This window comes from Kogia breviceps, chromosome 1 (assembly GCF_026419965.1).
Source record: "Kogia breviceps isolate mKogBre1 chromosome 1, mKogBre1 haplotype 1, whole genome shotgun sequence".
NCBI lineage: Eukaryota > Metazoa > Chordata > Mammalia > Artiodactyla > Physeteridae > Kogia > Kogia breviceps.
This window is the reverse complement of record NC_081310.1, coordinates 91,289,723-91,303,376: the sequence shown is the minus strand read 5'-3', so window position 1 is coordinate 91,303,376 and position 13,654 is coordinate 91,289,723. Positions and strand designations below refer to the sequence as shown.

Sequence of the window (13,654 nt, the reverse complement as noted above, 5' to 3'; positions counted from 1 at the left end):
CTTTCGTTTTGGTGTGCCAGCTTCTTTCTAGTTGTAGCATGTGGGTTCTCTCTTCTCTAGTTGTGGCACGCAGGCTCCAGGGCACGTGGTCTCTGTAGTTTGTGGCCTGTGGGCTCTAGTTGTGTGGGCTTAGTTGCCCTACAGCATGTGGGAATCTTAGTTCCCTGACCAGGGATCGAACCTGTGTCCCCTGGCATTGTAAGGCAGATTCTTTACCACTGGACCACCAGGGAAGTCCCTATTCTTTATCCTTTAGAATAGACCTGTCCTGACACCCAAGCACAGAGGAGTCTCTGTGGCCTCAGAAGACTAAGAAAGAGGAGAAAGGTTGGCAGGCCAGTCTAGAGAGCTCTGTGTTCAGTGGCCCAGGTAGAGCCCCACTCTACTACCAATCCTGGGAGGTGGAGAGGTTAGTGGTGCAGAGAAAGCAGTGCCCAGCAGTGTTCATCCAACCAGAACCGGTGGTATCTCCTATTTGTGTCCAGAGGAACAGGCCCTGAAGTCTTCAGATACATGCAAAGTAGAGGATTTATCAACCCATGGGGTTAACCTAAGCAAGTCATGTGATTTTGCATGTGGCTGAAACTAAAATGGCATGGGTTCGTGATTTAGTTTGGAGGAAGGCAACTGAGACAGAAGACAGTTATTTTCTGTGACAGAATCTGTGAGGTCTCACTGGTACAGAAATAGAAAGGCTGTGCCCCGTGGCTGCCCATCCCTGGCTTCCCTGGGAGGAAGGGAAGGAGGAAGGAGAAGGGGGCAGGTCATCTTGTGGCAGCAATTACTCTTTCCTGGTTCTACCTCAGTCCTGGGTTGCTGGTGCATCCAGAGCACCTCCAGACAGGGTGCAGGGAGCAGAGAGAGAGAGTAGCTGGGGGAGGGAGAGGATGTGGTGAGCACTTACCAGGTTTCCCAGCAACAGAAGCTGTAAGAGAGAAAGCAAAGATCAGCCTACTTTTTCATTAGATACGATGATTCATCACTATAAATAATCACCTCTTTGCAAATCTCCTTAACTCTCTTGCCAGTCTCTGTCTGCATTACGTTCCACCTGGGTTGTCCATGCCTTTACTTCTTCAGCTGTGTGTTAATGAAATTACTACATAAGCAGGCAGGTTGGTATCTCTGCAAATTTACTGTCTCCATATTCAAAAGGACACTAAACTGCCGTTCTGACACTTTTCTCTAGTACGTTTGCTCTGTGGCTTTTGGTAGGGACACTCATTTTTTCCTCATTCCTCAAACTTTCCAGTCCTTTGCCTCCAGTCCCGTCTCACTCAAAGATGGTGCCTTCCTTTATCCTTCACAGAGAAAACAAACACAGTTAGACAGGAGGTCTCACATCTTCCCCCAACTAAATCATCTAACCTATTGCATCTCTATCCATCTTCCTTTCTTGGTTTTCACTGGGGACATCTCTCCTCCTATCTGTGGTCAGTCTCTATCCTAGGTCACATTCCCTTTCACCCGCTCAAGGATTTTCCTCTCTCTATTATTCCCTTTCTCCTCTGCCTCACCCATTTCTCCTTCTCAGATGGACCTTTCCTATCAACATAAATATATTCCAGGATCTTTCACTGAAAGGAAAAAATCTCACTTGACACCACATATAATTCCAAAATTATTTTTCTGCTCCCTTTCCCAGCCTGATTTCTCAATATTTTTTCTACAAAGGCTGTCGTCATTTCTTCTCTTTCCAATCACTGTTTCATTCTCTGCAGTTTGAACTCTGCCCTCACCAGTCCACTAAAACTTTTCTTGTCAAAATCACCAATGATCTCAATGTCAAATCAAGTGGACACATTCTATTTCTCTCCCAGGTTCCCCCATATAAGTGTATATCTTCACCATATGCCCAGGTACTTGTGCCTGAAAACCGCAAGCCCTCTTTTATTCCTCTCTCTCTCCCCAAATCCCATCAGCCTTTGCCACCAGTAAAGTCGTGATCATCCTGCTTCCAGTTAGTTCTTGAATGCGTCAGCTTCAGTCCATGTCCACACTATTTTAGGTCACCAGCAGCTTTCTCCCATCTCCTAACTTATCTCTTCCCCTATTTTGTTCCCCTGACAATTCATTCCCCACAGAGAAGCTAGAGTTATTTTAAAAATAACAAATCAGATAATATCACTCTTCTGCTTACATGCATTCAGTGCTCTTCCTTTGCTCTGAAAATAAAATGTAAATATTTACAAGGCCACACCTGACACAAGCCCTGCTCACCTCTCCAGCCTCATCTCGAGCCACACTTCCCCTACTCATTGAGCTGCAATAACACCAGACCTCTTCACATTCTTCAAACTTGGGGCTTTTCTGTATGCTGATCCCTCTACTCTAAACCTGCTTCTTTTGTATCTTCAAATGGCTTAATCCTTATCATGCTTCAGGTCCTAGCTTAAAAATCACTTCCTCAGAAAATTCTTGCCATATCCTCCTGTTAATGTAGGCTGTTCTCTCATGTCCCCCGCAACAAGTGTTCTTATCAGAGTATCCTGTTTACAGCTTCATAGCCATTTTCCAATTCATATTTATGCATTTGTGTTCCTTTATTTACTGTTTATATCGCTCAGTAGAATGTAAGCTCAAAGAGGGCAGTGGCCATATTAATTTTATTTGCCAGTGCTCTGGAAATCATTCATTGAGTCCATCTAGTTGGGAGATAAGAGAGCCCAAAATTGCGTTGACCATAGAACGTAAAGATGAGGACACAGGCATGAGAGAAATTTAAGAGGGAGAGAGAACATGGCCCTTGAAGAGATATGGGGGTCTTGTAAATGGGTGACTAGGAAAAACATTAGTTGTGCTGACACAAATATAAATGTTAGGAGGAGAAGAACATTTTTGAGGGGAAGATGATAGTTGGAGTTTGAATGTGTTTTGTTTCTGAGCTGACAAATAAATTTGGAGGTCTCAAACCAGCAGGTGGAAATATGAAATTGTACTTGACACAAACAAGAAAGATAGGTTTGGAAATTATTGACACAGAAGTGATAGCTGAAAAGCAGAGTGTGTAGGGGTGACAATGTGGCAGTGCAGGGAATGGGTAAAGAAGTGGGACTAAGAGGAGGAGGAAGACAAGAAACAAGTAAGAGATGAGAAAAGTAGAGAGAAGGCACCTTCCATTTATTCATTCAACAAATATTAGTGAATACTAAATATGTTCATACTCAGTATAATACTGTCACTGTGAGGGAGGCAAAGACCTTGTGCTTTAGGTCAGGAAGGTTGTCTCTTTTTTAAAAAAAAAAATTATTTATTTATTTATATTTTTGGCTGCACACGGGCTTTTCTCTAGTTGTAGTGAGCAGGGGCTACTCTTCGTTTCGATGCACGGGATTCTCATCACGGTGGCTTCTCCCGCTGTGGGGCGCGGGCTCTAGGCACGCGAGCTTCAGTAGTTGTGGCACATGGGCTCAGTAGTTGTGGCTCATGGGCTCTAGAGCGCAGGCTCAGTAGTTGTGGCTCACGGGCCTAGTTGCTCCGTGGTATGTGGGATCTTCCCGGACCAGGGCTCGAACCCGTGTCCCCTGCACTGGCAGGCGGATTCTTAACCACTGCACCACCAGGGAAGTGCCAATGTCTCTCTTGTTCAGTGATATATCTCCATGTCCTAGAACAAAGCCTGCACATAGCATTTACTTAATGTTTAAACAAGGCAGTTTGTGGAATCTTAGAAAGCAGAGAATATGTGTACACACTGCCTGGCTCTACTTTTAAGAGTAGAATTTGAGCTTTATAAAGTAGGCAATGGAGCAGCACTGAAGGCATTTATGAAGTACAGTGACTCAGCCATAGCTGTAGTTGAAGAAGTCATGGCCTCAGTGTGCAGCATGGATTTGGAGAACAGGAGACAGGACAGTCAAGACTGGATCAGAAGGTGGTGTAAAAATTGAGTTACTGAGCAATGAAGACCTAAATATGGCGGCCCAGATGAGAATGGAAAATATGGAGTAAATCTTTGTGACTTAGCAAGAGGGCAAATGGATAAAAATTCCAAAAGTCTCTCCTAGGAGTCTTGTCTAGGCATCACATTGGTATCACTATAGCAAAGGTAGGGAAGTATGCCACTACTCCAGGCCTGAGCTTCTCCAAACGAAAAGTGAGGTAGTTCAGTGCTCCTTTTTCATGCTATTCTGCTTCAATCCATTTCATCCTGCTCATGGGAGGATACTCTCTCTTCCTCACCTCCACCTCCTGTCCCAGATACTCTCTCTTCCTCACCTCCACCTCCTGTCCCAGCATCATCCAGCATTGAGGGCCAAGGCTCCCAGAGCTGAACAGATTGTACTATCGATCATAGTACATAACTTGGAAAGTGGCTGCATGTCCTCTGGGACCATACTGAAGCAGATCTGAGGATAGATACTCTAGAAATTGAGCTTTGGGGAGACATTCCTGGCAATAAGCCTCCCCTACTTGGCCTTCCCTAGACTCTTCCACCCACCAGCACTATCACTCCCTGGTCCCTAGCTCACAGCTGAGAACATGGTCAGCAAGGAGCACTCAAGTGCAGCCTAAGATCCTGTCTTTCTATTCGATCGGTGACAGGACGTATCCCCATGTTTGAGCAGTGCAAAGAGACATGTACGATTCCTCTGGTCCCACAACTGATTCAAGAATTGCATGGCTTATGTATTCTCTGATCCCCATCCCCTGGATAACCCACACCCTCCTGTGCTTTTTCCCAGGGGAATCTCCTTTCACATAAAGAGAATACGCTTCTGCTGCCTGAAGTGGTTTCAGGAGCACAGAGAACAGCCACTGCCCCCAACCAAAATGTGTTCCTCCCACCTCCTATTTGCCTAAGATGGCATTAGCCCTCCCACCTAAGATATGGTCCCAGTGAAACACAATTTCTAAGGAAGGCAAACACCTTGGCCACTCATTAGTCCTTCAAGTCTAGGTCACTAGACTTTCCTCACAGCTGGCTCCGCTCTGGGGGGTGGCAGAGCACCAGCGACCTTGTTGCCGAGTGGAAATTGGGCAAAAGACTTAAAAAGAAATGAACTCTGCTGGGCTTCCCTGGTGGCGCAGTGGTTAAGGATCCACCTGCCAATGTAGGGGACGCGGGTTTGAGCCCTGGTCCAGGAAGATCCTACATGCCATGGAGCAACTAAGCCCCTGTGCCACAACTACTGAGCCTGCACTCTGGAGCCCGCGAGCTACAACCACTGAGCCCACACGCCACAACTACTGAGCCCACGCACCTAGAGCCTGTGCTCCGCAACAAGAGAAGCCACCGCAATGAGAAGACCACACACCACAACAAAGAGTAGCCCCCGCTCACTGCAACTAGAGAAAGCTCGTGTGCAGCAAGAAAGATCCAACTCAGCCAAAAATAAATAAATTAATTAATTTTTTAAAAAGGAATTCTGCCAATTTCATAATTTTCCAAGGCCAGCAAGGTTGTCAGAATCTGATTTGCATCAGCCTGCCTTCACCCTCTTGACTTTCCTGATGTGCTTCCCGCGCCAGCCCTCATCCTTGCCCAAGCTCAGCCCCAACCGAGGTGGCAGCAGCTGAGTTAGAAAAGCTTGCCTGCCTCTGTCTCTGCTCCACTGCCCTCCTGGGGACCCTGCCTCACCCAGGAATAGCAGAGCCGTCCACAGTAGCATGTGGCCCGAAGGATGGCAGGGTGTGCAGTCAGCTCGGTCACTCCTGGCAGCAGGGAGGACTAGGAATGAGGGGATCCCCATCACCTCCTGGAGCGAGCAGGTTGGCTCTGACAGCCCAGCACAGCAGGCACAGACTTCTCTCGAGGCTTGACAGATTCCACCCCAGAGAACAGACAAATTCTGGAGTCCAAAAGAGGAAGTGAAAAGAAGTGGTGTTTTTTCGTCACTGGCTCCTCCCCTTCCACCCTCTTTCGTCTCAACTTTTCCCTCCCAGAAGTTTCAGGGCTTCCCAGAATCAATCTGGCTCAGTCCCACTCCAAATTCACAGAAAATGTGGAAACTGGGAAACAGATTCTCCTCTTCCTCTGGGGCCACAGCTGGGCTCAGCCTCTGGGAGGAAGAGGGGAATAAATGGTCACCCAAACTCAGCTCAGAACCTCCTGTCTGTCTCTCTGCTTAGAAAAGGCGACGGAGGAGAGTGTGTCAGCAGACTCTCCGTACTTCTAGATCTATTTAGAGGCGCAGGCACTGGCATCAGACTCCTCTGAGATCGAGCATAGCAACTTGAGGCCAGCCCCTACCATTTGATTTTCTTTATTATCATAATCCTGACTCTGTTTTGGATTGTGGAACAAGGACAAAGACGTGTGTCAGGGTGGTACTAGGATGATCACACCCACCCTCTTATTCCCCTTCGTCGTTCACTCTTGTACTCCTCTTGTAGTCCTCCAACAAATATCTTTGAGCAGCAATTAGTGCCCTGGTTCTTTATCTTTCTTACCCATCACTGTTCTTATCACTATGGCATGGTCAAAGAGCAAGGCTTTAGAGCTGTGTAAGTCTAATTTTGAATGACAGGTAGCTTCTCAGAACTACAGATTCCTCATCTGTATAAATGAAGATTAGCATGGCTGTCCTTCAAGCAGGGTTTCTCAGCCTCAGTACTATTGACATTTGGGGCCAAATAATTCTCATTGTGAGGACCTGTCCTATACACTGTAGGATGTTTAACAGCATCCCTGACCTCTACCCACTAGATGCCAGGGGCACGCCCTAGTTGTGAAAATAAAAATGTCTCTAGACATTGGCAAATGTTCTCTTGGGGGCAACACTGCCCCTGGTTGAGAACCACTGCACTCAAGGTTTTTGAAAATTAATAGAGAATTTGCATGCTAGCAAAGTCCCTGGTGCGTTGTGGGTATCCAGTCAATGCTAGTTTCCCTTTTTTGCTTTCTGTTGTCATCCTCATCAACATTAGTTCGCCCTCAACATCTTCAGAATATGAGTTGCTCTGGGATCTCTCTTGGGGCCGTATGCTGGGGCCTCTCTCCCAAAAGCTCTCTCAGGAAGCAAGCTTTAATACTCAAGCAAATGACATTGTGAAACCTGTTCTTACACTCTGTGGTCTTCAGAAACCTCAACAGCCACACTCCTTTGGCCAAGGCTTTTCTACTGGCGCCGTTCTACCCCACCTGCCACCCCCAATCTACCTCCAGCCCTTATCTGATTTTTAGGTGAAAAACTTTCTTTAACCACTGAAAAGACTCCAGTGAGCTGACATCAACACTTTAAAGGTTAATTTATATAATGGGACCCACACATTGGAGCCATCCCACTGGACCAGACCACATCATAAATCTAAACCTAAGTCAGCCTGCACTTAACAGGAAAAGCCTGTCCAGGGACGTAACATACACCAATCGCAATCCTCCAACTCAGCTTTACTTAGCTTACCTTACTCTAGAAATCAGGACCCGTTAGCCTTATAAGGAAACTCCCAACCTCCTAGCCAGTCATGCCCTGTCTCCACACTGCCTCTTCTAAAGCTCTATAAAACTTGGTCTTGCCCAAATCCCTTGGGAAGAGTTCTCCGCTGCTTATGAGGAACTGTACTACCTCCATCCATGGCTTGTTTTCCTTTGAATAAAGGATATCAATCTTGTAACTAAATTGTTTTAGTTTTGTCATTGGACAGGTCAGGCATATCTTATTTTATTGTGCTAACTTAACTGCGCTTTGCAGATATTGCATTTTTGACAAATTGAAGGTTTGTGGCAACCCTTGTTGAGTAAGTCTATTGGTACCATTTTTCCCAACTGCTTTTGGCTCACTTTGGGTCTCTGTGTCACAAAGTGACACATTGGTAATTCTCATAATATTTTGAACTTTTTCATTATTATTATATCTGTTATAGTGATCTGTGATCAGTGATCTTTGACGTTACTATTGAAATTGTTTTGGTATTTTCAGCAATAAGGTCATCGTAAATTAAGGTGTGTATATTGTTTTATAGACATGATGCTGTTGCACACTTCATAGACTATGGTATAGTGTAAACATCGCTTTTCATATGTGCTGGGAAACCAAAAAATTTGTGTGACTCGTTTTATTACAATATTGGCTTTATTGCAGTGGTCTGGAAGTGAACCTGCAATCTCTCCAAGGTATAGCCTGTATTGTCAAAGAGGTGTGATGTGAAAACAGCCACTGAAGCTTCCCGGGTTGGCTCCTAGATGAAGGTAAAGGTTCCTACAGAGCCACTTTAGTTTGCTACCTCTCCAGCTGCTCTCCAGTATCTCTGGTAATTTCTCTTAGATCGAGCTCCACCTAGTTTCCATTTGGAGCTCAAGTTTGTTTGTTCTAATCCTTTTAGGTGGAAATTTGGGGTGTGAGAGACTTCAGATATTTCATGGTGAGACCTAGTAGGCCACAACATTTGAGTTTATGCCCAATCTCAGCTACGGTGTAAGCACCTTCAGGAGGTACTGACAGATCTCAGGAACAGTGCTCAAGCGGTCAGAAACAGTAAGTCTGGTTGAACTAGGGAGAATTATTTAAATGAGGGAAAATAATAGGTGCCCCTGAAGCAAAAGAAAGCATGATGGCAGCCATTAGGAAACTCACAAAGCTTGAGGTAAGTCCACTGCATAAACTGCTGGGGGACTTGGGAAATTAAATTAAGACAATAAATGTGGACTGTACTGAGTGCTCACCACCTCACTCTCAGACTACTGGGCTAGGATAAGCTGGTCAAGGAATGGGTTAGAACAACAGTGGTCACATGCCAACCTCAGGAAAATTTCCATGTAACAAGGTACACTGTTAAATACCACATAATCAGGGCTTCCCTGGTGGCACAGTGGTTAAGAATCCACCTGCCAATGCAGGGGACACAGGTTCAAGCCCTGGTGGGGGAAGATCTCACATGCCACAGAGCAACTAAGCCTGTGTGCCACAACTACTAATCCTGTGCTCTGGACCCTCGCAAGCCATAACTACTGAGCCCATGTGCCACAACTACTGGAGCACATGCACTTAAAGCCCATGCTCCACAACAAGAGAAGCCACCACAATGAGAAGCCCACAAACTGCAATGAAGAGTATCCCCTGCTTGCCACAACTAACGAAAGCCCGCACACAGCAACTAAGATCCAACGCAGCCAAAAGTAAATAAATACATAACTTTGCTTAAAAAAAAAAAACAAAACACATAATCTGGTGGCACATCCTTATTAGGCATTAATTTGGCTCTAAGAGGTCCAAGGCTTAGCTACAGAAGTGGGACCCTCAAATATCAAAGAATTAAGCTTGCCACCTTCTGGCACACCTGCCTACTTTATGTCTGATAAATGCGGTCCAAGAAGCTATAGATATCTACAAAAATGGCAACATCTTACTAAGACAACCTAGAATGACAACGGCCGTTATAGGGAATCTTCCAGTTAGACAAGATGGCTCATTTAGGAGTGCACTTGAAAGTAAGAGTCCTCAAATCAAACAAACAGAATGGGATACCTATTTTAATTGGTATGCCTCCAAAAGGCTTCAAGAGTCCCAGAGAGCTTCATTGAAAGATTCATTGCAAAAGGGTAATGAAAAAGTAAAGACACAAGAGGTACCTAAAACAAAAGACTACAAGACTGATGTGACTACTACTCCCCTCTGTCCTCCTTTACCTGAGTACCCACAGTCTGCTAATCCTCTGTCTGAATTGCCTTTCCACTCTGAACAGACTGTAGAACTGTAAACAAAAGTCTGCCAAGTTAGCGGCCTTACAGATACCCTGTATCTACCCTCAAAGGAAGGTCACCAAATGGCCCCTCTCAGGGTTGGTGAGACTCTGAGGGAGTCTCTGGTAAACTGCTACCAATTATTCCTTTAAACAGCCAAGGGGACACTAAAACTAAGATTAATGGAAACCCTTGTTAAATTCTAATAGATACCAGAGCTACACTCTAAATACCTCATGCTCCAGAGCCTCCAGATGGGATCCTGGAAAAACTGGCAGAAGCTGGTGAAGGATGAGGATTCTTACCACAGTCAGGTCTCCCAGATCTCTGTAGTGCCTGGTCAAGAGAGGAAAATAAAATTTCATTTGGTCCTTTCTTTTCCAAATTCAGGCTTTTTTGATTTGGGTTTTGGGGTACTATTGGTTGTCAATTCTTCTCTCCCAGGGACAGCTATTTTCTTCTGTTTGTCTCATTTTGTGTTGAGAACTAGACTTGGCAACCATCAGGTCGGGGCCCCCAAAATATGGCCAGGCAGAAATATGGGTCTGTAGTGTAAGCCATGACAGTTTTCTTCTTTTTTGCAATACAAGTGGCTGACTTAAGCTCTGATTGCCAACGCATCCATTTCAAGGGGCGGCCCTTTCAAAGAAGGCTATCTCAGCTAAACACAGTACCAACCACACAAGTAGATAAAGAGCCAGGCCACTTCCTCTTATAGAGGCTCCTTTGTTTTAGAGATTCTGGTAGATTTAAATAACTGACCAATTGGTCTACATGGTTTTTGTTTTTTTTCCATCCTGTCCTTTAAATTCCTGCTCTTATGTTTTAAATTCATCAATAAATAGTGAGCCCCCCAAACCCTAGGACCCACCCTCAGCCCCAATAAAAGCAGAACCCCAGGCCCACGTGCACTCTCTGTCTCCCCATGACCTTGCTGTGTGGCCCCAGATGTGCTGTGTAATTTCCAGGTGTTATAAGTAATGAGCCTCTGTTTTTCTTTCAAAGTTTCCTGATGGTGACTGCTGAAGGGCATCTGGCAATCATTTTAAGAACCCCAAGAGCTGGTCCAACCACAACACTGGTTGTTGATAGGCTGAGATCAGCACAAAACAGGGTTGTACCCCATTGGCTTCTGGGGTTCTGCTGACTTTTGCCAGCTCTCAGGGGAATTGTCTAAGTCTTCTTTCTGGTGGCTATCTCTGCAAGTCACTCTAGACCTTGGGAGGGTTCATATCTTTTGTATCCTCTTTCAGGACGCCCTTGGGTTCATGGGGTTGTTCAATACTGCCAGAATTATTTACTATTTTTCCCAGCTGAAACCTGACAAGATATTTGAAAGGATTTTTTTTAAGTAGCTCTATGGTCAGAAGTCGGTCAAATTCGAAGCTGATATTCAGAGCCTGATAGGACCTTTCTTTAAGGCCTTCTTCCCTAAGCTGAATGAAAGAAAATACTAAAAACAAAAACAAAAAAAACCCCTACAAATCTAGAACATAGTGTTCTTTTGATTTGTATCTTAAAGATTTCCCTGATATAAAGAAGCAAAATGAAGATAATGTATAGTTGGATGGGTGGATCAATGCTTTGAGATCATTCAGGCTGCAACCCAATTCTTTGAGGAATTAAAAACAACTGTCCTGGGACTTCCCTGGTGGTGCAGTGGTTAAGAATCTGCCTGCCAATGCAGGGGACATAGGTTCGAGCCCTCGTCTGGGAAGCTCCCACATGCCACAGAGCAACTAAGCCCGTGAGCCACAACTACTGAGCCCTCATGCCACAACTACTGAAGCCTGCGTGCCTAGAGCCCGTGATCCGCAACGAGAAAAGCCCCCACAATGAGAAGCACGTGCAGTGCAATTAAGAGTAGCCCCTTCTCACCGCAACTAGAGAGAGCTGGCGCACAGCAAGGAAGAGCCAACACAACCAAAAATTAATTAATTAATTAATTAGGAAAAAACTGTCCTTGTCTTGTAAGATCAGAAATGCAGCTCTAGAAAAAATGCAAAGCCAACCTATCCTTTTTATCAATTCCCAAACCTCCCCATTCATCTCAAAAAGCTTGTAGGTATCATAAAATTCTAGATATAGAAAATAAAAGTCCTTCTTGGAGGAACTTGCATTCTTTCTCTGTGCCATTTCTTTGAAATTCAAACTTCAGAAAAGTAATCCTTATTAGGAAAAAAAAAAGGAAAGGCTATTTGGAAACTACATACATGAAAAATTTTCAGTCTTCACAAATATTAGTAAAAAATTTAAGCCATCTGAGCAGGTAGTTTTAACTTATTCCACCTGCCAGAAACACAATTTTGACCCAACTGTTCTTTTATAAACCACTGAGTTTTGTATTATCATAGCTGTCTCATGGCTAAAATTTTAAAATGAAAGTTGTAAGACTTCTGTTTGCATCTGTCTGTATGTTTATGTATGTCTATATGTTATAATACATACATACGTAGGTTTTTTCTACCTTCAGGTGGTACTGCCAAAATTAATTTGTAACGAGCTCTACTTAATTGGCTTAAAGAAACTTAAGCATTTATATAAATCAACTATACTCTCAGTAATACAGAAATTAACCCAAATGTTTCCCAAGGTCACATGATGTAAGATAAGCTTCTGTAAAATAAAGCTAGTTTAAATTTAATTCAAACAGGCATGTCTTCAGAGTTATCAGCATTAAATACTTTTATTTTACCTAGGTTTACTAAAAGTCAAATAAGCTCACTTTATCTCTGTTAGAGAATTTGTCAGCAAGAAAGCTAACTTATGATGATGGTTAGCTGTTTAATGTCTCTTAAATTGTCATGAGGAATCTAAACATAAATGTTCAGAACAAGTAAATTAAATATATGTACATAAGATACAAGTTTGTAAGTGAACTTTTCAACAATTATTATGCTTTATGGTACATCTACTTAAAAACAGTTTCCAAAATTACTTTGGTTATTTGAATCCTAAAGTTACACTAAGGTAACTTAAATGATGGATATTTGTTGAATATCTAGATCATTTCCAAGTAAGATAAAATACTGAAACATTAAGTACTGAACATAGGTTTATCCACTTTTGACTTCCTTTTACAGAGGAACTAAAGATATTTTGATCTCTTAGTAAACATGGTTTGTGTCACATTGAAAAAATGTACTATGAGGAAGAGTATGTTTTTCGAAATTAGGAAATGTACTTGCAAATTTGCCAATCCACAGAATTGGCAAGTGACAGTCCATAATTGCTTACTTTTTAGTTTTCACTAGGAATCAAGGGATTCTTAAGGATAAGAATTATAATTAATATAAAACTACTAAAAATAATAAGGGAAACATTTCTATGCAAGACATGGAGATGTGTTCTTGTTAGTGAAAAAAGAGTAATTTTGTCCTAAAGTAAAATGTTTATTCCAGAATGAGAAAGAGGAAAAAAAAAGAAAAAATAAAACAGGACAAAACTAGAATGGATATAAAAAGTTGGAGGATATTTGTGGAAAAGGATTCTTGGAAAAGAAATTTTGGGTGTAGTCAAGCAGGAAGGTGTGGCTAAAATCGGAATGGATCTATTTAAAAATTTTTTAAATGAATTTTAATATCAAAAAGTATCTTGGGGCAAAATTAGACTTGGTCTTCTGTCTGTTAAAAAAAAACAAAGTTTTATTGTATTATTGGTCTGCTCTTAATATAAAGGCTGTGGAAGTTTATTATTATTATTTTTTAATCTTTCTGATAATCTACCTGGAAAGCAAATATTTTGCATCTTACCAAAATAATATCCTGTGCTTCATGTTGCCTTTATCAGGTCATTGACTACTTAAGAAAACACAGTCTTCTCAATATTGAAAGAGCTAAGTTTTGTTCATAACTATGCAACCTTCTGCATTTGCCTTTAAAATCTTTTATTGTCACTTTACTTAAATAGATAATTAAGTATTATTTCATAATGATCTGTGATCCTATTTAGTCAAATGTTCAAACCTTTTGTCATTTTCACACGTTCCCAAAATCAAATTCTAAATGCAGCACTTTTTACCTCAGAAGCAAC

General features: G+C 42.9%; 1 protein-coding gene across 1 annotated transcript in view; it reads right to left on the bottom strand.

Annotated features, from left to right (window-relative positions):
* Nucleotides 1-5,774, bottom strand: part of FCRLA (Fc receptor like A) — a 42,919-nt gene extending 37,145 nt beyond the window's left edge. The window contains exons 1-2 of the mRNA XM_067025411.1: nucleotides 5,582-5,774; nucleotides 905-925 (exon numbers count right to left, since the gene is read on the bottom strand). Coding sequence (XP_066881512.1) covers nucleotides 905-925; nucleotides 5,582-5,693 — 133 coding nt within the window. The 5' untranslated portion in view covers nucleotides 5,694-5,774. The remainder of the gene's footprint in view (nucleotides 1-904; nucleotides 926-5,581) is intronic.
* Between the last annotated feature and the right edge of the window lie 7,880 nt (nucleotides 5,775-13,654).